Below are 23699 nucleotides of genomic sequence, written 5' to 3'. Positions count from 1 at the left end.
AAGGCAGAGCTATTTGCAACTTCTTTTGAAAAAAGTGTGAACCGCTATGTATCAAATGAAATGCAGTTTCTTTTTCTGCACGCTTACGACTTTACTCTGAAGGGGTTATCGCCGTACTTCCGTTATTTGTGTTGTAAGTAAGTCTGATTTGACTGTAGTGAGGGTCCTGTCAGACATCAGCTGAGAGGAATGACTGGCCAAAAGGCGGCTGCTGATGTCACTTATCACAAGGCTGCGTTTAAAGGAAAAGGCTTGTTTTCCCAGCATTTTGAACGCATCTCCTGGGCCCAGGTATCAAACCCTCCACAAAACACGCTGTCATCAAGTGTCTATGAAACACGACGTTTCCAGTGAAGAATGGAGCCATACATCCAGGGAAAAACAAAGAGCACTTATTCGAACATCCTTTAATACAAAGTGGATGACAAACATGATAATTTCTTTATCAGTGGTTTATGAGGGCAAATTAAATGTTGATGAAATGTATGACGTATGATGACGCCAGACACCCACCACACATCTCTGTCAGGGGTGGACAGTAACGAAGTACATTTACTTAAGTACAGTTTTTGAGTATTTTTGAGTATTATTTTTGGGGGATACTTTTACTTTCACTTCACTACATTTGAAGGACAAGTATTGTACTTTTTACTCCATTACATTTTTATTGATGCTCTAGTTACGCATTCGTTGCTTTTAATTGTAATTGTTTTTGTAACACATCATCAAGATCAAGATACGTCTTTATTGTCTCCTTTAGGAGAAATGTGTCTTGGACATGTAGCACACAGGACAGTCTGTTAATCAAGGTAACACACAGCACAACCATCAGAGACCCCCAGACAGTTTGAGACTGTTTATTGTGTCCATAAAATATGTTTTGTACAGACTACAGATTAGACCAGAGGTCTCCAAATCCGGTCCTGGATGTTTCCTGATTCGAATGAGTGACTCCTGATCAGACTTCAGCAGAGCTTGATGAGGAGCTGATCATTTGAATCAGGTGTGTTGGAGCAGGAAACATCTAAAACCTGCAGGACAGTACCGGAGCTGGAGACCTCTGGACCGGACCAGTTCTTCTAGGGCCTCTTTAACTGAAGGTATTGTTGAACTATAAACATGTCTGTAGCAGAATTGCATCAGTGTGTTGTATAATGACAATAAAGCTACTTTCCTGAGTTGTTTTATCCTTTTACTTAAGTAATTTTTTAAACAACTACTTTTGTACTTTTACTTAATATTTTGACAAATCTACTTTTACTTGTATTGGAGTAATATTTGACAAAGAGTATCTGTACTTTTATTCAAGTTGTGTAGTCTGTCCACCTCTGACCTCTTAATAGACCGCAAGATGAGTTATCCATCTATTTTGTTTCATGTATTAATTGCCTGTAGTCTATATGACTGTCATACTCACAGGCATGATGATTCATATGCATTAGCAGCGTGTTGAGTTACTAAAAGGATGAAAGAAACTTTTTAATGCTTTATTAGTCAAAGTCAAGACCATTACCCTTTTACTCTGCTAGCATCTATTCTTCACCTCATAATAAAAACCTGGGGTGGGGATTTGGTTGTGCGAGTGTGTATGTCTTTGTCCATCCTCTGGATGGCAGTGAGCTTTGTTTGGTTCAGATTTTGGCATGCAATCGGCTGAATGACGGATGCTGACAGAAACCAGGCAGCTGGATGTGAAACTGTTCTGACTGGGATCCAGCAGAGTATAATAGTTTAGCTACCACGTTGTCTGTGGTTTAGTTCCAAATGGACCATACACCTAATTCACTTGTGTATGTCATTGTCATGAAAGAATATTTCCCAACAAGTTCCTTGAAAGTGGGAGTAACGCCTTCTTAGTGTGAAACAACATAATTTCCCATAATTGTACATAATAGTATCATTGTGAGGGTCTTGGCCAGGAATAAAATCCAAATCTTGGCTTCCAGCTAATGGGCTGTCAACATTCATCAGGATTTCTTTTCTCTGAGGTTCTTCACTTTCTGCTAATGTGAAGTTACTGTAACCTGAAACTTTGGGCTCGCCCTCCCCAATCAGATTTTTTTTTTAATCAAATAAAATTCTTTCAAAATTTTAGAAAATCAATTCAACAAATGTGTACATTTTTAAAGCCGAAATATATTTGTGTGGGGTTTTTTTCCCAAGTCACGTGACCATCATTGCGTCATGGAGAATCGGCTGCTTGTATGAAAAAGGAACTTCGATAAATGAATGCATACATAAGCTTTTGTTCATACAGAATTGCTATATTTTTGTCTACCGGTGTACATAGAGTGAAAACAGCACTGAGCGGTATTTTCAACCATCTCAAAGTGTGACGTCCAAGGAGACGTAATTTATTCCGATGTTCCGTCAATGCAACACCCATCTTAGTGAGGGGGCGTGGTCAAAAGTCGGTGTCAACGAGACAACTTCCGGAAAAACAACGTGAGCCGGTAGTATTCACATGCTTTCGAAATATTACTCTTCCCACAATACAAACAGTATTTCATGTCAGCTCACCCCCCCAGTACATGACAGGGGTTGTGTGGAGACCTTTGAGGCCAGCTCGTACCAACTCCTCTTTATTTGTGTTCAGTCAGGCTAGCCGCTGTTAGCACGTATCACGAGACTAACCAGAGTCAGTGCTTCGTATTAGCTCAGCTTTCATTGTTTGACCTCACTGCGCTGACTCTGTGCAGTTCATGCTGTTGAACTGATCCGCGTTCAGCTGCCACACCAGCTCACTGAGGACCAGACAGAGTCGGCAGCCGAAGCGGGTCACGTTAGCCGCCAGCTGCGTCACGCCGTTGACGCGATGGGACACACCGGCCTGGAGAAGATCGTGGCTCTGCAGAGAAACCCTGCAAACATCAGGAACCTGTGCATCCTGGCACACGTCGATCATGGTGAGTTTACGGTGCTACAATTTAACATTTTGTATTGTAGTTGGTGTGCACAGACTCCATGGAAGAAAGCAGCAGGGTTTCAGGGGTTATTGTACACTTAAATTCAGAGTGCCAAACTTTATTTTTTTTAAAGCTGAAAGTCAATTTGGATTTACCCATCTCAAGTCAAAAGATACTATGAATACCAGAACACTATAGAACAAATATATTGTTATTGCCAATATCTGATAGCATCCTACAATGTTAATTAAAATGTTTTTGAGCAGTGTAAGCTGTAAGTTGATCCCCTCCATCTTTCCAGGCAAAACTACTCTGGCTGACTGCTTAGTTGCGAGTAATGGCATCATTTCTAGCCGACTGGCTGGGAAGGTGAGTGACTATTTGCAACAAAGATGTTTCAAGACCTTTTCCTGGATTCAATTTTATGAACTTTTGTCATAATTTGCAATGTGTAATTTTCTAGCTGAGGTATCTGGACAGCAGAGAGGATGAGCAGATAAGAGGAATCACCATGAAGTCGAGCGCCATCTCTCTGCATTACAGAACTGGTAAGGCCAATTTAGCTTGAAGCAAAAGCAACACTACATTTGTCACTGTGGGAACTTACTGTGAACTTCACTCTAGGATATATAAACTGGTATATGTATGCATTCATGCATGATTCTGACAGTATAACTTAACTCATTGAAGCACTGGGCTCACTTTCACTAACCCATTTCCACTTCCATAATGGAAATGGATGAAAGCACACTCATAAGCCAAGACTTTGACAAAAACACTATTAGCGCTCCAAGTAATTGCAAGAAAACAGATTCCGATTGTTGGCTACAAACTGAACCCATCAGTAAAATTTATTTAATCACCAGAAGTTCTGTTTTACTCTGAACTTCATTCGTCAGGACCAGAAATGTCTTGATTGGTTTTACACTGAGCTGAAATTAAGGCAACTGTTAATATTCAAATCTATCTTGTTTTAGGTATTATTTAAAAAATAAAAAAACAAAACACAGGGACGCAAACTATTTGATCTCTTTCACTTAAAATTCTCTTCATAAATACAGATTCTTTTACAGAAGTGGTCTTGGTTTATATGCATTTACACATCTAGCCTGGTTCAGTTCTGAGACAATTTACTGTTCTTATTTTGGTTAGTTATATTTCCTATACAGTCCATCTTGTCACTTGTAGCAGACAGTTGTAATTGTAAATAAGCAGAAAGTGCAAGTTAGTGTTAGAGAGCTCCTTGTATCAAATAAACAGAAGGCTCTAAAATTAGAAACTTGCTTTTTAACTTCTATAGATCAAGACCAAAGCCTGACATTTAATCATCTTTTTTGGTGGAACATCTGGATGTAATATAAAGTCAGATTCCAAAAAAAAGACTAAGATTATAAGGACACTTAATTGTTTAAAGAGCTGTCTTTTATTCTGCTCTGTAGAATGTGATAAATGACAGAGTGGTCTTTACCTACAAAGCTTTGACATTGTCTCTTACGAACAAATTTAACCAGGAACAGAAAGGGAACAATTCAGTAGTTACAAGTTAGAGTCTGCCAAAAGTATTTTTGGAGGGGATGATTTACTGTGCCTTCTTCTCTCCTCAGGAGATCAAGAGTACTTACTCAATCTCATCGACTCTCCTGGTCATGTAGACTTCTCCTCTGAGGTTTCCACCGCTGTAAGGTTGTGTGACGGTGCCATTGTGGTTGTTGATGCTGTGGAAGGAGTGTGTCCACAGGTACATATCAGATGACTTAATGCATCGTTTTGTAAGCTGTTGGTCCAGATAGGACAGATTTAGTGTTGAGCCACATTCCTTTCAGCATGTCAAGTTTGCCCTGTCAGTATTAAGATATGCTTAATTCTCAACTTCAGTGGATTTAAAGAAAATTTGGTAACGCTAATTTTGAAATGGTATTTATGGCATCTTCAGAGTTGTCTCATTTTAAAACACTTGGTGTGTTGCAGATTTAACTACTAAATAAAAAATCTCAATTTCACAAAACTGACTTGAGCAGTCTACCTCACCTTCATAGCAGATGGTCTCAAACTCAGATTAGATGGGAAGTGTCTGAAGTGCCATCTTCACACCTCTTTTACAGACAGCTGAGATGGTGTCTGAATAGTTCAAGATGGTTGCCTGTGCCCTGGGTTTAGGAGAAAAGGAACAGCGAGACAGAAACTGAGCATGTGCTACTGTCTTAGTGGTTAACTATGAAATGGGACCTTTGATGAAATAGTAGTGCTAGGATTAAATGGAAGAAAACATCCAAACAGTTTCTTTAGTGATTGAAGTTTCCCCACACAGAAAGTCTCAACAACAACAACAACTCAGTAGTGAGAAACATGACAAATCAGTTTTACCAGTTTGTGTAGGGGATGTGTGTGCATGCATTTCAAAAAGTCAGGAACCCTGAAATTCAATAGGTTAGGGCTTTGATCATTACATCAAATCAAATTTATTTATGGTACCAAATCATTCACATCATAGCTCTCACAGTTCAACACCATTAATGAAAAACTTATACCTTTTTATGCTTGGCTGGATTGAGTCTTCCCTCGAATATGGCCAGTCTCCTTGTCCCTGTTGCTGAGTGAACACTCAGGTTAGATATATGGCTTATAACTTAGAATTTAGACCTGAAGTCTTTCCACAAATAGATCACTGATGTCAGTAGAGCGCTTCTTGGACTTCAGAGTTTGATTTTTGTCCTGGCATGTACTCTGAAATGCAGGACCTTCAGTTCACAGGTGCAGCTTTTTCTAAACTCTGTCTAATTGGATCACTTAGCCACAGGTGGACTCCAATCAAGGACTGGCTTCATCCTAGGGGGGAGATTTAAAGGAGTAAATAGGAAACACCTGACCTCACAGCAGAGCAAGAATATGATTGCATTTGTAAAGGACACATTTTAGTTTTAGCTTCTTCTGTCATTGTGCCATTTTCAATTCAAATAACTGTACAATGCATCGGTATTGGTGGAACATCAAACTAAATCTTCACTGTACACCATTCATGGCAAGCTTTTTCATATCACTGTCAGTCATATTTCCTCTCAGTCTATTGAATAAGTGGCTCTGGGTGGAGATGCAGCGCTCCCAGACACTTTTACAACCACTTCACTACAAATTCTTTCTAGCTGTATCATATCATTTAAACCTTAGTGTATAAGAATGTATTGCTAACATCTGGAATGTAATTACTATCATGATTATTATTATTATTATTATTATTATTATTATTTACATGTTTGTGTTGCCTCTAGACTCAGGTTGTGTTGCGTCAGGCCTGGCTGGAGAACATCAAGCCTGTCCTCGTCATCAATAAGATAGACAGACTAATCATGGAGTTGAAGCTCACATCTCAGGAAGCGTACACTCATCTGCAGAAGATCCTAGAACAGGTGAGAGGTCTCACCCGACACAGGCCAGTCCACCACAATATTATTTTTTTTGCAAAAAGCACTTTAAGTGAAACCTAGATTTATAATTAAGATGCCTTGAATCAGATGTCAGATATGGACAAAAAGTTTTGTTCTGTTTTGTATATCAGTGTTACTTAGTGGCATGCATGTTCTTCTCTATAGGTGAACGCAGTGACAGGAACCTTGTTCACATCCAAAGTGCTGGAGGAACGAGCGGAGAAGGAGAAGGAGGAGGAGAAAGAGGGAGAGAAGACATCTAGTGATCAGGTATATGATTGGAGTGCTGGGCTGGAGGAAGCTGACGACTCCCACCTCTACTTCTCCCCTGACCAAGGGAATGTGGTCTTTGCCAGTGCCATAGATGGATGGGGCTTCAGGTGAGGCTGGTATCCACTAACACTGCACTGAGAGAGCTTTGAACTGGAAAGACAGTTCACTTAGTAGTTCACTTCTTTCCAATGACAGTAAGAAAATAGTTAAAGATTTAGTTGTTATTTTCCTTCAGAGGAACATGCTTTACTTCTTTTTCCTCAATAATCTTTGTTGTCCGTCATACAAATTTTGACATTTGTGTATATTTCAACTTGTAAAACTAACAAATTAACATTTTAATTTATAAGATCATGATACTTGCTCAACAGTCATATGTAAAGTGCTGAGCAAATTGATTCACTTGGTCTCCTGGATCCATACGCCTCAATCTATCAGTCACAAAATAAGCTTCTGGCAAGTTTCTGACATAACTTGCTGCACAACAGTCAGTTATGTAAGAAAATTAAACATCATTGAATGGCAATGATGTAAACACAACCTGTTGGCTTTGATCTGTGGCACATGATGTTAATAATATAATACTTCACTTGACATAATGCTTACAGAGTTTACATTCATGAACAAGTATGAGTGTAGTCTTTTTCCAGATTATCATGTACATTGAAAAAAAACAACCAAACAATTGATTAACATGGTCCTGGAATTGGGGTTCAACCTAGTAAATTAATCAGTACCCAATATAAAGCACTACACATGCTTCACAATTATCACTACCTGAATAAGTATTAAAGTATCCACTAGATGGTGCTGTACACTTAGATGTAATAATAATAATAATATTAACAATAATAATAGTTGAACAATCACAATTATGTCTCCATGCTCCAACTTGAAGACCTAGTTCTGAGTTGAGTCATGTCCTTCTGCTCATTTCCGGCTACAAATAAACCAGTTGAGTCCCAGTGGGGACAGCCAAGTCTTCCCCACTCCTGAGCCTTAGTCTTGCATATAGATTCTATGGCAAAGCATGAGGATCTTTAGGTCCAGAGTGCACAGGATTTTCAGTCTGATTCTGTTCAAATCTCTCAGATTCACTCTTCCCAGAGTAGCTCAGAAGGCTGCTTCAAGTAAAAAGCTGCATCCTGGAAAATGGCTTTGCAATAATGATCACTTCTTTTGAACTGAACCTCCATAATGTGTAAATTGGCTACTTGAATTATTAAAAGTATGCTTTTTGTGTTTTGTGTTTTTTTTTTTTTTTTTAGCGTTCAGCAGTTTGCCCACATCTACAGTCAAAGAATGGGTATTAAAGCAGAGGTCCTGCTGAGAACCTTGTGGGGAGATTTCTACCTCAATGCAAAAGCAAAGAGGATCATGAAAGGAGCTCAGGTAATGTTCCTATTTAGTATGAATTCACCATCTCATTTACTACAATTCAGAATTGATTTAAAATGTCCCAAAATCAATCAAAAAAAAAAAAAAAAAAACGAATCTGCAAGCAGTATGCCTCCATTTTGTATGCTGGACATCCTGACATCACCACAGAGCCGGTTCTGAAACATGTGCGTTAAGCATCAAATCAAGGAGGAAACTACAATAATGGAGGAAAGAGAGATTCAGCCGGCCCTGTCCTCGTTGAAAGCAAAGATTTGCACTCATTTTGGTTTTTACCTAGAGCCCTTTAAAATCTGTTTTATTGTTTTCCAAGTTCCGTCTAAATATTTCCCATATACCAGTTTACAATTTTTGAGAATTCTGTTTTTTGCATTTTATGCAAATTTACCCTGAGATAGTGTTTTAAGTGATGAAATATAAAAAATTTCTTCAGTTAGAACTGAAAACTTAAATGCTTCCACACACTTAAGCAAAAACATAACAATAAAACAATGAAACATACATCCCATAACTTTGGTGGAAATATCAAATCCACTGTAAACTTTTTCATTTCTTCTCTCTCCATGCTCTTTGGTGTTCCGATTACTGACATCTCCATTGAAGTACATGACCAACCTCATAGAGTCATGAGTCAACCTCTTTGTGTTGAGCTCAGTGAGTGACTTAGCACTTAACACTCAGATAGCCGCTTCATTGGTGGGGGCTGTACATTATTAGTGACCCCCTCTGAGAATTTTCCTGGCAGATACGTTCCTTTTATTCCAAAAAAGAAAAAAAGACTGTCTGGTCTGATCTCTATTCACTGGAGGGGTCTGGTCTCTGGTCTAGTCTCTACTCTCTGCAGGGGTCTGGTCTCTGGTCTGGTCTAGTCTCTGGGGAGCTCTGTGATCGGGTCTGGTCTGGTCTATGAGCTGGGGGGTCCTTGCTGTAGCCCAGTCCATTACCCGTCACCAATTAACCTAGACATGTTCAGGTGCCCCCACTGGGATTTAAACCGCACCCACAACGCGGAAGTTACCACATTTATTCCGTGTCTATAATGAATTCAGTTTTTTCGTGATCACGGATTTTACTGCGCCCTATTTACCAAATGCCCGGGAAAACCGAGCTTGATGTGAGCGTCACAGTAAGGAACCCATGTTTAACTGCGCTATTTTTTTTTTTTTTTTATAAAGAGACACTTTTATTTTTTGTTACTTCAGCATTATGTGATATTGCTTTTATTCAACAATTCCATCTAAGCATGGATACATTTTTGAAACTTAATAAATGTGAAAAAGACACTTTAAAGTCTCTATTGTCATTCTGTCTTGCAAAGCAGACTGGAGTAGATCATGAGGATCCTTTGCACACCTACAGATTGAAGCAGAAATCATTATGAATCAAATCATTTTGAATCGAATCATAGCCCCAAGAATCGGAATTGTATCGTGAGATAGTAAAAGATTCCCATTCCTATTGTTTAGTGTAAAACATAATATTTCTTTCAATGTTTGTGTGTGAAACCAGTTTAAATTGTTACTTCCCTCCTAAAAAGTGCACCTCCTTTAAGAACATGAAAAACTGTAGATAGTGAAATACAAAAGTCTCATCTCACCATAATAAGATGAGGATGGTGCTGCTGGTATCTTCTTTCCCTGCCTGTCCACAGTTCAAAATGTATCGATGCCACACTATTTATGTATTGCTTCAGTAAAATTATCTATTCCTCTGCTTGTTTTCATCATTCATCAGTTCAGTTTAAGCTATGATTGGGCTTAAAAGCACACTGTAACCTAAGGTCACCCTTGAAAGATGAAATAATACAATCCTCTGATGAATTTAAAGTTGAATTCAGAAGCAGTGAGATGGAGTTATTATGAATTACTGTAGTGGCACAATTTAGCTAATTGTGCAATCTAAAGATATCAGGATGATGAAATATGAACAATATAATGTATTATCATGGAAAAAATTTCCATTTGAGACGAGACATTGCCTTGTCTCTTTGAGCAGAACTTGACTGGGAACAAATGCTCTTACAAACTCTTCCGAACAATCAGTCTGATGTTTTTCTCCTTCTTTGTTTCAGGCCAAAGGAAAAAAGCCATTGTTTGTGCAGCTTGTGCTGGATAATATTTGGAGTTTATATGATGCAGTTGTCACAAGGAGGTGAGACAACCTTGTTAAATTTGAAATTCACCAAGCAGTTTTGTTTTCATGATCAAGCAAATTCTCCGTTGTTATGGTATATTTCTTTCTGAACAAAGAGATTGCATGTGACAATCAATTATATTGTGTTATCATCTTAATTTGAAGATATAGTTAAAAGTACATAATTGGTTGGATAATAGGGTGGTGAATACACACATACAAATACAAACACAATTTAGCCATTTGCATCTCTTATTTGAAGTTAAGAAAGTACAATATCCATGAAAGGATAGTGATGATAACAACAATAATGATTACGTCCTATATTTTTTAGGGACAATTTTTCTCCTTCATTTGGACAGTCACAGTGAGAAGGAGACAGGAAAGTCAAAATCGAGAAAGGGGGGTGACATTAGGCAAAGGGTCCTTGGGTAGACTCATAGTCGGGTCCCTATGCATACAAGGACAGGGAAAGGAGAGAGGGAGGGGTGGAGAGACAATTAGAGCAGGAGGGAAGAGCACAATGAAATACAAGCAAAATGCACAGATATAGGGCAGCAACGCAGCATAGTGGTTGGTGCTGTTACCTCACAAAAAAAGTCACGGGTTAAGTTCCTGGGCCTGGGGCCTTTCATTGCGAGGGTAATCCAGTTTCCCTGAACCATCCAAAAACAAGATTGCCCATAGGTCTGAGAGTGTTTGAGTGGTTGTTGGTCTCTGTCTTTCTCTGTGTTGGCCCTGTGATGGACAGGTGACCCACAACCCGGAAACAGATGAGCAGTAGAGGATGAATGAATGTACAGATGTAAGGAGTATGAATGCCTGTCTTAACTGTTGTTCACTGCCCTCCGTCCTTCATGATGTCTGCATTGTTTCTGTCACAAGGGACAAGGAGAAGGTGGACAAGGTGGTGAAGTCACTCGGGGTTAAGCTGATGGCCAGGGACTCTCGACACTCTGATGCCAAAGTCCTCTTGACCGCCATCTGCAGCCAGTGGTTACCTGTGTCCCAGGCTGTCCTCTGTATCCTGGATCAGAATTTTTGGGGGTCCACGCTTATGTAGTATGTTCAATCAGATCAGTTTTTGTGGAACTTTGCGCATTTCATTTGTAGTTTTCTTTAATGGAAACTGTAGCAATGGTGTGTGAGAAGCTTCCCAGCCCCTTAGACATCACAGCAGAGCGTGTGGAAAAACTGATGAGTGTTGGAATGAGACGATTTGACTCATTGCCCGAACAGACTCAAGACTTAAAAGAAGGTACACACACACACACACACACACAGATATATCTTAAATATATAATTGTATCTGGGCAGAATGGTGCAGTCCAGTTGTATACCATAATCTTTTTTTCAGACACTCAGTGTCAGCTCATTTCAAACAAGGGAAAAGGTCGTTGTTGGATAAAATTAGTGCCTTGGCTTGTTTAAAGTGCAGTGACCAAATTGAAAAGGTTCAATAACCCCAAAAAATGAAAAGTTGAAATCAAATGTTTCTTGACAACACAGTGTAATTTTTGTGTTAGTTTGTTCAGAAGAGAGCTCACACATGGTTCGGAGTTTATTGAGGGATAACGTTTAGATTGGCTGGAAGTGAAGAAGATAAGAATTAAACCCAGTTAAATATAACCCAGATAAAGTCAGGTAAGTATAGTTGGTAGATAGAGGGGCACAAGTGCTGGGGATGAGACAAAATTGTATTTTCAACGACTATGACTGCTCAGCAAGTGACCAACTCTCCAGGATAAATGAGTTTTGTCTTTTCAACAATCAAGGGAAGACTCAGAGGATTCACTTCAAGAGTCACACACTTGCATAATAACACTATCATAGACATCATAGACAGAAAGGCCAGGCTGCTGTTTACATTAACATACAAAAATAAAAAACCAAGGGATTTTAATATTAAAGTTCTCTGGATTTATCAAACAAAAATCTATATGAAAATGATACAAAGTGGAGGGAGCAAAAGGAACAGCTCATATTAGGACTTGGTTATGTTTAGCAGCTTGTTCCACCGGCTAGATGGTATTTATTATTTCTTGGTGAGTTCACACAAAGTCAATTGCCTGATCTCAGTCTGACTGAAGACAAATTCCAAATTGTTTGTTGGTTTCTTATTTTGTACATTAGCATTTAAGGACAAATTACTTTGAATCAGAGCTTCCTATTTCCTATACAACATTTATTTATTGTTTTGCCAGTATCTGTTTTCTCTTTTCTTTTCCAGTCAGGTTGTTATTAGAAGGCTACTGAAGGCAATTTCATAGCACAAAAACTGAAACGTTAATTTTTATTTTTATTTTTTTTTAGACAGTCAGAGAATGTCACTGCATTACACAGGTTTTTGGCACGTTTGGGAAAATGGTCATATTTTCAACGCAAAAACAGAAACCCTGGCTCCCCAGAAGGAGAGTTTGTTCTTCGACCTCTCAATGCCTTAGCATTATCCAGGCTTCCCATCCTTGATCCTCTAACTTTAATAAAACTATTGGATCTCACCCACTGCCACTCTGATCTGTCTGACTCAATCGTTATGGATTTTGCAGCATCAGAACACTTTTCACTTGGCTGCTACACAAGACAAGAAATGTTTGATCTGTTTTAGCCCAACACAAAATCTCATAGTGTCCATCTAATGCATCCCCTGTGGTTCTTCAGCTTTACTAAGGAATTTTGTATTTGCCAAAAAAATTTCCTTTAACCTGCCACTTGCCCTGTTTATGTACCTGGTCAGCATACCAAGAACTATCTCAGAGGTGTAAAATGCAAATGGCCCAAAACACTCTAGACTCATCCTGACTTCAGTTGTGTGTTTTCCAGCATTCCTCCAGTGTTCCAGTGGGCGGGATGCTCCAGTTATTGTCTTTGTATCCAAGATGTTTGCTGTGGACTCCAAGGCGTTGCCTCAGAACAGACCGAGGTAATTTGCATGTCTTGCTGTCTTTAGACCGTGCTGCTTTTATGTTTGTCCGTCATAACCCATGGCTGTCAACATCCTCGATATGTCCGTTTAAATAAAGCCTAAATTTACCATGTGCCTCTGACATACAGGTTTTAAAACTGTATCACTTTTTGCACCAGTTTTTTTTTTTTTTTTTTTTTTTGGGTGTGTATGTGTGTAGGGTTAGGGTTAGGGTTACATCCAAAATGAACTAAAGTAAACTATGTGTAAATGCTTCTGATTGTCAAGAACTGAACAAGAGAAGATGCAGGTTTGTCTCGCAGGTGTCAAATCTGCAGTTTTGACACAGCATCAATGTAACTGCAGTAAGATTGATGCTCTGTGAGCGGATCATATTTTTCACTCTGGCTCATGCTTCTTTGAGTTAAAACAGGCAAAGGCAACCTTGTATTGGTCCAGCAGTTAGATATTAGTACTGTTTAAGCAGACAGACAAGAAAGAAAAGCAAACTGCAAAATGTCAACAACTTACTGTCAACACCAAAAAGAGGATATGTAGTAGATAAAAGTAGAATGTTTATAAAAATTGTGGCAGATATAGGATATTGTACAGTTGGTGTGAGTTGAGTAATTTCCCGTGGTGAGTTGTCAGCTTTGGTCTCTGTGCGGTCTATTGAGGGCAGTATTTGTCGTCTTTTTGACAGCAGCAGGAAGCACGTACCTGCAGTATCTTTTCTACACACACTGTGGGTGCAGCAACCTGTTAGTGAAGCAGCTGCATGGCGTGGGAAATGTTCTCCAATGGGACATGATCACTTAGCCATCATTCTCCTGTCACCCACCTTCCACTAACTCTTATTGGTTATGGCACAGCAGGCTTTTCTGATGTCTGTTAACAATTGTAGCATCTGCTGGTTCTCAGTAAAATACAACCAGGGGATGCAAACCAGAGTCTTCATAGCTGGTACAGCCTGCTCTGTCCTCTTCAGATGAACAGCCAGGTACCCAGGAGAAGTGGGGGAGGGACGGAAACTGTTCTCTGTGGTGCTCCTGTTGCAGACAGCCTGTTGATGTTGAATTTGATGACCATTTTGCTCTTCACAGTTGTGTTATTACTCACAGTTAACTTTTGCAAAACAGTGGGATGGAACTTAGTCTTTCAGCTGATACGCTGGTCCTGGTGGGTTTTGTGCTTTTTTACTGTCATTGTACATCTTTAAGTATGTCTTCTGAATTTCAAGCTTGAACTGTATTGAGCAGGTAACAAGTTTTGAGTTTCCCATAGTACCACAAGTATTGTGTTAGCACAGTCTCTCTCTCTCTCTCTGTGGTTTCTTTTTTCTCAAGTATGTAAAACTGTTGATGAAGGAGAAGAATACTTATAGTAAGACTATTACATAACCTGATTATGCCAAACAGAGGTCACTTGTATATCTATACGTCAGGATAATACTAAACTTTTTAGTTTTCCTACAGACATCCTTATTCTGAACAATGATGACAAGTACAGTTGTACAATACAGCATGTCACTGTTCAAACCCTTGTTATACAGACAGAGAAAAGTTTCAAGAAAAACATTTTGGCTCTGTAGATATTTGTAGGCAGGCCTAGTCTGATTAGGAAAGATGACATACATCCCACAGTGGATGGAGTTGCTCCCTTATCCATATATCTAATAAATTTTTTCTTTCATAGAATATTCATTCATTCATTCATCTTCAACTGCTTATTTGTTTCCGGGTTGTGGGGGAGCTGGAGCCAATCCCAGGGCGGGGTATACCCTGGACAGGTCGCCAGACCATCGCAGGGCCCCGTTCAGAACATTGTGGGATAAAATTTATCACATACTCTTCCAAACCTGCATGGCTTCTCTTGTAAAACTAAACACGACAGGACGAGATTTTTTTCCATTAAAATAGTTAAACAGCTAACTGAAAGCTTCACAAATTTAACATTCAATCGATTATTTCTCTGCACAAGGCATTCTTGCAAATGCCAGGCAGAGTATTCTTGCAGATGTTCAGTTACATTTTCACATCCTCTAGCCAGAATGGAAAACATCTTTCTTTTTATCATATACTGGTCAAAAACTGTTTTTCAACAAGGTCTCTTTGGGGTTGCAGTCGTCCAGATCTAGCGTTTGGAAGCCATTACTTCATAACCACAGTTGACAGACAGAAACCCAAACCTGGTATTCCCATTATTACCAATGAACAACAAGTACATATGTGAACTCCTGAGGGGAAAAAACTTTGCTGTGGTCTGAAGGAGCTTGAAGTGCCACAGCGGAGTGTTTATTTAGAAGTTGGAACAGACTTAGGGTCGACTACTAGATTGTATTGATGACCCAAACTTAAATATTGTCTGCATTTTTTGGCTTCTTAGATTTTGAATTTGGACTGTAGCTCCATTTATATCCAGTGTTACACAAAAGAAATGTGCAGTAAGTCTCATTGAGTTGACAAGACTGCTGTTGTCCAGGGTAAATTATCAGGTATTTAATTTGACTGTCATCGTGGAACTGAACTCCGTATTGGAGCTTGTCACTCAGGCCTATTGTGAGCAGCTGTGTTGCTATGGTCATTGTGGTCTTTTTCAGGGGGGTATGCAAACTCATACATAGACCAGTATTACCACAGTACAGACACACACACACACACACACACACAGACACACACACACACACACACACACACACACACACACACACACACACACACACACTGTGATACACAATACGCAGGACCTGTGGCAAATTTAATGCAAGAATAATTTGTTCTGATTTTATAGCCTGCTTTTGTGCTACCTATCTGAGGAATTCAAACTTTTCCATTTCAAGAATGTTTACTGTTGTGACATGGTTACTGGTCAGAGAGGAAAGCAAAACATTTTAGCTGTTGAAAGAAGTCCCACTCTCTCATTTTCCAACATAGGGACAACGTTGCAACATATTTCAGCTGTTTTCATATCTTGCCACAGAGACAAAGCTGACAATTGAAAAATTATATTTTAAAGTCTTTTTTTAATACGCACTTGGGGGCAGATGACTGACAGATCGATCTGACAGTCCTAAACAGAGTGTTATGTGCTTTTCAGGAGACAGCTCCAGTAAGTCTGTAGTTCTCAGTTACAATTCACTGGAACATTTCTGAGCACAGCTGTATTACTATGAACATACACTAAGGTAAACTAAAAATTGGACCCCCTTTAGCATTAATCACAGCATGTGCTGCATTAATTTTTTGCCAAGATCTTGTATTATAACCCCCAGACATCATTCTCATGTACTACCCTTTTAAGTTAATAGTCAACATTACAGCTTTATTATCAATCAACCTTTTCTTTGTAATATGCAATATATCCTTGGGTTGAGTTTTCCATTCACAATGTCTCTTAGACATACCTATCCACATGAAGGAACACCAGTTCTAGTTAAACCTCTCTAAGATGGAACACTTCGGCATCTGAAGTAGTTTTAACTATCAAACATCATCAAAATCAACCGATGTCACAGGAAACCCTGATTTGATGGCAGATATGCTTCGTTGCCAGTGGCACACCAAATCGGGCCATACCTAATTTGGTATGCCACTAAATACCGGGTTTAGCCTTCACTACTGTAATGCTAATTTGGTGGTCCTTTCCATACAATGAAACTCCTGCATATAGTTTGGAATTTTGCGGCACATCTGGTCTTCTGCTGGTTCTGCTTAAAGGAGAACATTACTGTGCTGCTAATTGACTTTCACTGTCTACTCATGCCACTTGCATCAAATCCAAGCCACTATTTCCTCCCTATGAGCTGGACCCATCTCTCAGCCTTCAGCCAAGTGAATTGCATTAGGCAATTGCAGTGCAGACTTTTTTGCCTCTGTTTCCTCAATGGCGGGAGGAGCTATTAGATCAGCTACATTCTTATCTATCTTAAAGAATCTCTGCTTTCTGTCCTGCTCACTGTCTCGCTCCCTCTCTGTGCTTTGGGTTGTCTCTCTTAACCCACTTGGCATTTAAGGCCAACTGCTGCCCACTGTGAATCTGGATTTACTTGAGGTTCTTACTCTGAAGAGCAAACTTTTCCTTTCCAGTGTTGCCAAGTGCTTACTCTTGGAATTTGTGTAATTTAAAGAGAAGGCCTTAGCAATTCAGTCTCTTCCAACTCATATTGGATGGAAGCTATAGTTTTGTCCCTCATCTGTAATTTGATTTGGATAAAGGTCTGCCAAATGAGTAAGAGTCATCAAAGAGTAATAAATGTTGTTGGTTTCCAAATCATTTCATGCTCAACACATTGCTTCCCTGAGCTCAAGGAAGTAGCTGGACATCTGATGAAATTGTGACCTGTTGTGTTCATGTGTATCTATGTTGCTTTTAGGCCTCTGACCCAAGAAGATATTGCTCAGCGCAGAGAGCTTGCTCGACAGAGACATGCCAACAAGATGGCAGCTGATCAGACAGCAGAAGAGAACACCAAAGACCTCGGTCACAAGGGGAGTATGCCACAGGAAGAACTTAGCACGGGTAAGCTAAACATTAAAATTGAGCAAATGGTAACTAATATTTGGGCAGCATGAGGGCATAGTGGTTAGCCTCCCAACAAGATGTTCACGGGTTCGGTTCCCGGCCTTGAGCCTTTCTTTGCGGAGTTTGCATGCTCTTCCCGTGCCCGCGTGGGTTTCCTCCAGATAGTCCAGTTTCCTCCCACTTTCCAAAGACATGCATGTTTAGGTAAATGTGTGGCTCTAAATTACGTATAAATGGTTAAAAACATGCAACAGCACTAGTGGAATTACTGTCATGACCCTATATTGGCTTTTCAACTTTCAGTAAACACTGGCATGTCTCCAAAAGAGCAAAAGTTCCCAAACTGACCAATTCCAAGTCTGAAGCTGCCAGCGGCATGCTCGGTTTAGAAGGGTTAATGTACAAAGCAATACTTATCATTCTTTGATGCAGCTAAAATTATTATATCATAATCAGCCAAATATTAGTTTTGACTCACAGAAATACTTTAAATTTGTGTTTTTTCTCTATCAGCGAAATTGGAGAGTCTGACATTGAAAGACTCTAAGCCAGATGAGCCGGAGGAACAGAGGGAGACGTTTGTAGCATTTGCCCGTGTCTACAGTGGGGTGGTCAAGAAAGGACAGAGAGTGTTTGTACTGGGACCAAAGTACGATCCTGCACAAGGCCTACGCATGGTAAACCCAAAGCCATCAATCTTTCAATCTATTTTACAGTACCTGCTCTACTGTTGTGTGTAATGCTATTATGAATTTGCTTTTTGACATTGAAATATTAGACTATAGCAGTGCTTTTATTTACAGACCTAATTGACCTAACATTGTCACAGCTTGGAAATATCTCACTCAATATCTCAAAGAAGTGATTGAATATAATTAGATTGTATTAAATTGCCATTTCCATTTCAAATTTTAAAGTTTTTGAAATAACCTCACTTTAGCTTTAACATTAGGGTATTATGTTTTTACATCTGAAAGAGTAAGTGTGTGTAACTGTGACCCAGTGTTCATAAAATAAAAACCCAACAAAAAAGCCCACCCTGTTTGTCAAAACTTGTAAAATTATGTAGTAAGTCTGGGATAATAACAGTAATAATGATCCAACTGGATTTCATGAACAGCCAAGCGATTTTATCCCAACATGCTGTGGGTTTGGAGGTGCTATCAAGTTCAATGGCCACACCCAGGCCCAAATCACGACAGAACTGTTTTTGCCAGTTTTCAGGGGTTATGAAGAGGGACGTGGGTAGACATAAAGCTCCCCATGCTTCATTTCTGTTTTTTTGTTGTTTTTTTTTCTTCTTGATAGTCTGGTGCCTTTCGACAAGCCTGCAACACAAGGCACTGTACAAACCTCCCTTGCTATTCAACTGTTCTTACTTTACGACAAGTGCATCAAATTTCAAGAAAAATCCCGTCAAGTCTATTGAATTACATAATTCTATGTCAGGCAAAACAAACAAAACATGTTTTGATGTCCATCTACTGGAGCCGATTATGTTTCAGTCAAAATAAGGGCGTTGGATTCATTTAGCGTGTTAGAATGTTACTTTAATTTCTCCATGTTTTCATAGCCACCTCAATCATACCAACACCAGAACCCTTGTGTCTGGTGGCACACTGCAATGATTACAGCAGGTGCATGTCTCCCACGTTCAGTTCATGGGTCCATGGGAAAGTTAAACATTATTCCGTTGAGGTCATCCTGTTTTCTTTCACAACCTACGGGTTTAATTCACCTAAAATCTGTCTTTAAAAACATCACACTGTCAAACATTCTTAGCATTAGAATTACCACAAAATTATTAACTTCAAATCGTGAAACAGAAGGCCTCAAGTCACCAGATCTGCAAGAGATGAGGTGGATTGATAGATACATCAAGAAAGCTCACACAGCTAACCAGCAAAGCATGAATGGTAATGATACCACTAAAACTGCTAGATCACAAGCCACCAAGTCCCAGAATCTTATGCTAAGAACTGAAACACTGCCAATTATAGCAGCAGTTATATTGTTTGGTAAACTATAATGTGTGGCCTATTAAAGTACAGTATCATATAACCTCTCAGCTACTGCAGTGGCATTAAGGGAAAGCATTAAATAAACTGCATCCATTTGTTCATCTTTGCCAGCTGTCAGAGAATTGTAGTGCTTCTGACTGTGTACCGGAGGTGCCTCATCTCTCCTGTTGTTCCATGGAAAGCATCTACTTGCTGATGGGCAGAGAGCTAGAAGAGCTTGAAGACATGCCTGCAGGAAATGTTGTCGGTAAATATACCCGTTTCCTCTTTCTGGCTGCTGTGTTACTGTGATCACATATCTAAACCAGTTAGAGATTCTAGAATCGGGTGAGCAACAAAAACTGATTTCATTTCAGTTTTGGAGCTTCAGCAAGTGTGCGATCAACAAGCATACAGTTATCAAGTAGGCGGAGTTACCTAGACTTGAATTGACCTTTGACAGAGCACTCCTAATTGAATCAGTCCAAAGGATGAACGACTTCCTGCATGTGAAAAATTGAAGGGAAGTTCCAGGAATTGCCTTTGGGTTTGTTTGTTTTTTTTTTTTGCATTTGCCCTCATAGTGTGAGATTGGTACACTTTTAGTCTTGCAGCTAAATTAAATTTTTTCAGTGCGTGTATGTGATCATCACCAGCCCTCCCTGGAAGCTGTTTTTAATGCTTGCTTTTGTCATTTGGTTGAGTTCTGAAGAGTCTTTTGACCAAGATTGCTAACACTCACATACAAAGCACACCCACACACTTGTGCTCTCTCTTTTATGGATTTCATATAGGCCAGTAATAAATAAATACACACAGTCACTACTCTATTTACGAACATTCAGTGATATGAACAGAGCTGCAGGTTAAAATTGTGTATGGCGACGGTGAGCTCAAATCTTGTTCTCCACACCTCTTGTATGAATTTCGCTGCTACCTGAGCCGTGCACCACTGTACACCACCATACACTCATTATTATCCGAAATACAGGAGCTGTCACTGGATTTTATGTGACATTGATGTGATGTATGAACAACATGAACCAGACCAGATGATCTTTAAAGTTTTCAAACATTTGTACTTTCAATGAGCCATTATTTATCTTGGTTACGCTAACATTGTAGTTCTACTATGGAAACAGATTAAACTAGAGACTGTTTTGTATCCAAACCACTTCATGCAAATAGCATTATTTCAAGTCTATGGATGATGATCGACTGTGGTGACTCCTCACAATAGAAAAATTGCATGTTAAACCATTCAATTTTAGAGTAAAATTGAACGGGATCCCTGATGCTGCTTAAAAACTGTGCACACAAGTTTGGCAAGTACAGAATGTAAATGTTTGTTGGTGATGCTGCAGCCCTTTTATTTACTTATATCCAGTCAACTTACTCCACTGTTACATAATGTTATATTCCACACTATACTATGTATATAAATTTGTGAAATACAAGTAAAAGATGCTAGTACAATGTTGCATCTATCTACGGGATAATTAACAAAAATTGCTGTCTATTGAAAGAAAACATTTGCTTTGCAGCCTCCATTGGTATATAACTGTTAGTATTTAAACTCAAGAAATTAAACAAGATAGTCCTGAATGACTTGATAGGTGAAGCAACAAAAGCGTAACTGCTGAGAAATTAGCTGTCTGGTACAGATATGGATTTACTGATATAAGAAATGTATCAAAGTCTCCCGAGCTGTCATGCATGTTCGAATGCAGAACTCTGATGTCACCTGACGCAGTGGTAGCTGTTAACTGCCCCAAAGTTTGGAAAATGCAGTTCACAGGTGAGAAGTATTAAATTAACGTAGTTCTCAGAACAGTGAAATATAGAGTGGTACTGATTCTGATGTGAAACAAATAACTGAAAATGAAAATGTGAAAATGTTGGAACATGTTACCTTCTTGATTTTACTACCTCAAAGGGCAGGTATAATGACTCAGTTGGAGGGAGGCTTACACATAAATGGTGAAAAAAAGAGCAGGCGAGGAGAGAAAAGACAAGAGGAAAGAACATGAGGGAGTAGGTGGTCAATAAATTTCCGAGGGGAGAGCGAAAGACTGATGAGGTGGAGAAACATTCATGGCTTTGGGATCCCAGCAGTGCTCAGCTGGGACTTGAAACTGTGTCAAGGACGATTGTGGAAGAGACAGTAGAATCAGAAAAGTTCCACACATGCACAAGTGTATGGCATAATAATGGCTCAATTCAGATCAAAGTCTGACTGATACAAAATAAAAAAAAAACAAACATTGGTAGCAGTATTTTCCTCAACCAACATTTGTGTAAAGAGTTTTGTAAAGCCTACGAACCGCTGCAGCTGCTTCTGAGTGGAGGGTTAGGGTAAGGAACCAGCCAGTCCTGCACAGCCTTCACCTTTGTGGGGACTGATCCGAGCTGCCCCTTCTGCACCACAAAACCTAGGAAATTCACAGAAGCAGCATGAAATTACCATCTATGCTTTAAAATGTTTTGTTTCCCCATCAACCTTTTGAGCACCTCTCTGACATGGCCTGTATGTCTGTGAGAAAATAGAAATTCAAGTACACAAAAACCACTCTGTTCTCTAAGTCTCTCAGAACTTCATCGACAAGAGCTTGGAAAACAACTGGTGCATTTGTCAATCCAAAAGGCATAACTAACTATTCAAAATGACCCAGGAGCATGTTAAATGCAGTTTTCCACCCATTTCCTCCTCAGATTCAGACAAGGTGACAAGGCGTTTCTTAAGTCTAGCTTAGAAAAGACTGTTGCCTCATGAAGCAGAGCTGAGTCGAGAGGTAGTGGGTATTTGTTTTTCATGTTAGATTGTTCAAACCTGTGAAGTCTATGCAGGGGCGTAGGGTCTTGTCCTTTTTCCCTACAGAGAAAAACCCAACCCCCACCGGTGACGAGGAGGGGCGGACGAGACCTGCGGCTACAGAGTCATTAATGTATTTTTCCATGGCTCCTCTTTCTGGCTTTGAAAGATTGTACAGTCTTTTAGTGGGGAGAGAAACTCCTGGAAGTAATTTATAGCACAGTGTTCATATGGTCGATGTGAAGGAAGTGAGCGAGCACGGTCTTTACTAAAAGCTTCCCCTGGTTCATGGTATTCACTGGGAACGTTCTTTAATTTTGTTTCTTCTAGCGGATCTGAGGTGGCAGGGCTTTTTTTTTTTTTTTTCGGGAACTGCTGAGAGCTGGCAGTAGTTACACCAGTTGCGAATGGAAGCTTTGGACCAGTCTGTGAGGATTGTGTGTTTTTAGCGAGGGGAGGGCCTGGAACAATGGAATTTAATGGGGACAAAATGATGTACAGTTTAATGAATTTATGGTGATTCCCCAAAACTGTCAATTTAATTCAACTAGGGGAAACACATGGAGGTTGACAAAGTTTGAGTCAATGAAGTTATCATCCTCCCAGAATCCACCAACACTCCAGCTGGGAGAGCCTGATGTGACCAGTGCAACAAACCTTTCACTTTGGGTTTGAGAGGAGGATGTGGAGGTTCGGCTCACCAGCCTGATGCTGATGAGCCCTTCCTTTTGGCATCTCCGGGCATTGGGGGAGAAAATGTCCATCCTGAGTGCAGTAAATTCAGAGCGATTGGCGCTCTTGTCTCTCAGCAGGAGTAAGTCACGCTCTTCTTGGGATTCAGGAACCAGGGCATTTTGGGGGGTGGGGGGTGGGCACAGCTAGTACAGAAATGGATGCCAGTGGAGTGTCCCCAGCATGACAGTAAGGTGAGGAAACAAACGGAAGGGGCCCTCTGTCTCCCCTCTCTTTCCCGGTGTCTCTCCCTTATTCTGTTATCCAGATCAATAGGTTAATTTAATGAGTGAGGATCATCTCAAACTGCCAGTTCATCTGTTATTCCTCCTGATAATCTTTTCTGAGAAATGGCTTTGAGCGAAGAGCTATTCCAGCCACTTTCTGCGGGTGGGTTACGGAAAGTCACCACATACTGGGAAACTGGCTGACTGCCCGCATGTAGGTTGAGCAACTGGTTTTCCTCTTTCCCTACCTTTAACTGGATGATCGAAAACCTTCTTCAATCTCCTCAGAAAAACTATAACAAGTAGAACAGAGTTCAGCTTGGAACAGTTGGAACAACCTGCAGTGGGCTCATGATAAACACTATCTTAG

At 39.8% G+C, this 23699-nt stretch overlaps 1 protein-coding gene across 4 annotated transcripts in view; it reads left to right on the top strand.

The window, feature by feature from the left end:
• Positions 1–2408: 2408 nt before the first annotated feature.
• The window catches only part of efl1 (elongation factor like GTPase 1), a 50433-nt gene continuing 29142 nt past the window's right edge, over positions 2409–23699 (top strand). Inside the window, exons 1-15 of one of the 4 annotated variants that reach the window (XM_029498404.1) lie at positions 2409–2453; positions 2700–2906; positions 3208–3275; positions 3370–3454; positions 4511–4644; positions 6173–6310; positions 6494–6708; positions 7870–7993; positions 10071–10150; positions 11018–11154; positions 11268–11390; positions 12956–13055; positions 17410–17555; positions 18072–18235; positions 19691–19826. In XM_029498404.1, coding sequence (XP_029354264.1) covers positions 2816–2906; positions 3208–3275; positions 3370–3454; positions 4511–4644; positions 6173–6310; positions 6494–6708; positions 7870–7993; positions 10071–10150; positions 11018–11154; positions 11268–11390; positions 12956–13055; positions 17410–17555; positions 18072–18235; positions 19691–19826 — 1741 coding nt within the window. In that variant the 5' untranslated portion in view covers positions 2409–2453; positions 2700–2815. Of the gene's footprint in view, positions 2907–3207; positions 3276–3369; positions 3455–4510; positions 4645–6172; positions 6311–6493; positions 6709–7869; positions 7994–10070; positions 10151–10394; positions 10403–11017; positions 11155–11267; positions 11391–12955; positions 13056–17409; positions 17556–18071; positions 18236–19690; positions 19827–23699 lie in introns of all 4 variants that reach the window. The other 3 variants (XM_029498405.1, XM_029498403.1, XM_029498406.1) reach the window with 3 other exon arrangements.

This window comes from Echeneis naucrates, chromosome 3 (genome assembly GCF_900963305.1).
Source record: "Echeneis naucrates chromosome 3, fEcheNa1.1, whole genome shotgun sequence".
In the NCBI taxonomy this organism is placed as follows: Eukaryota; Metazoa; Chordata; class Actinopteri; order Carangiformes; family Echeneidae; genus Echeneis; species Echeneis naucrates.
This window is presented reverse-complemented; position numbering and strand designations above follow the sequence as displayed.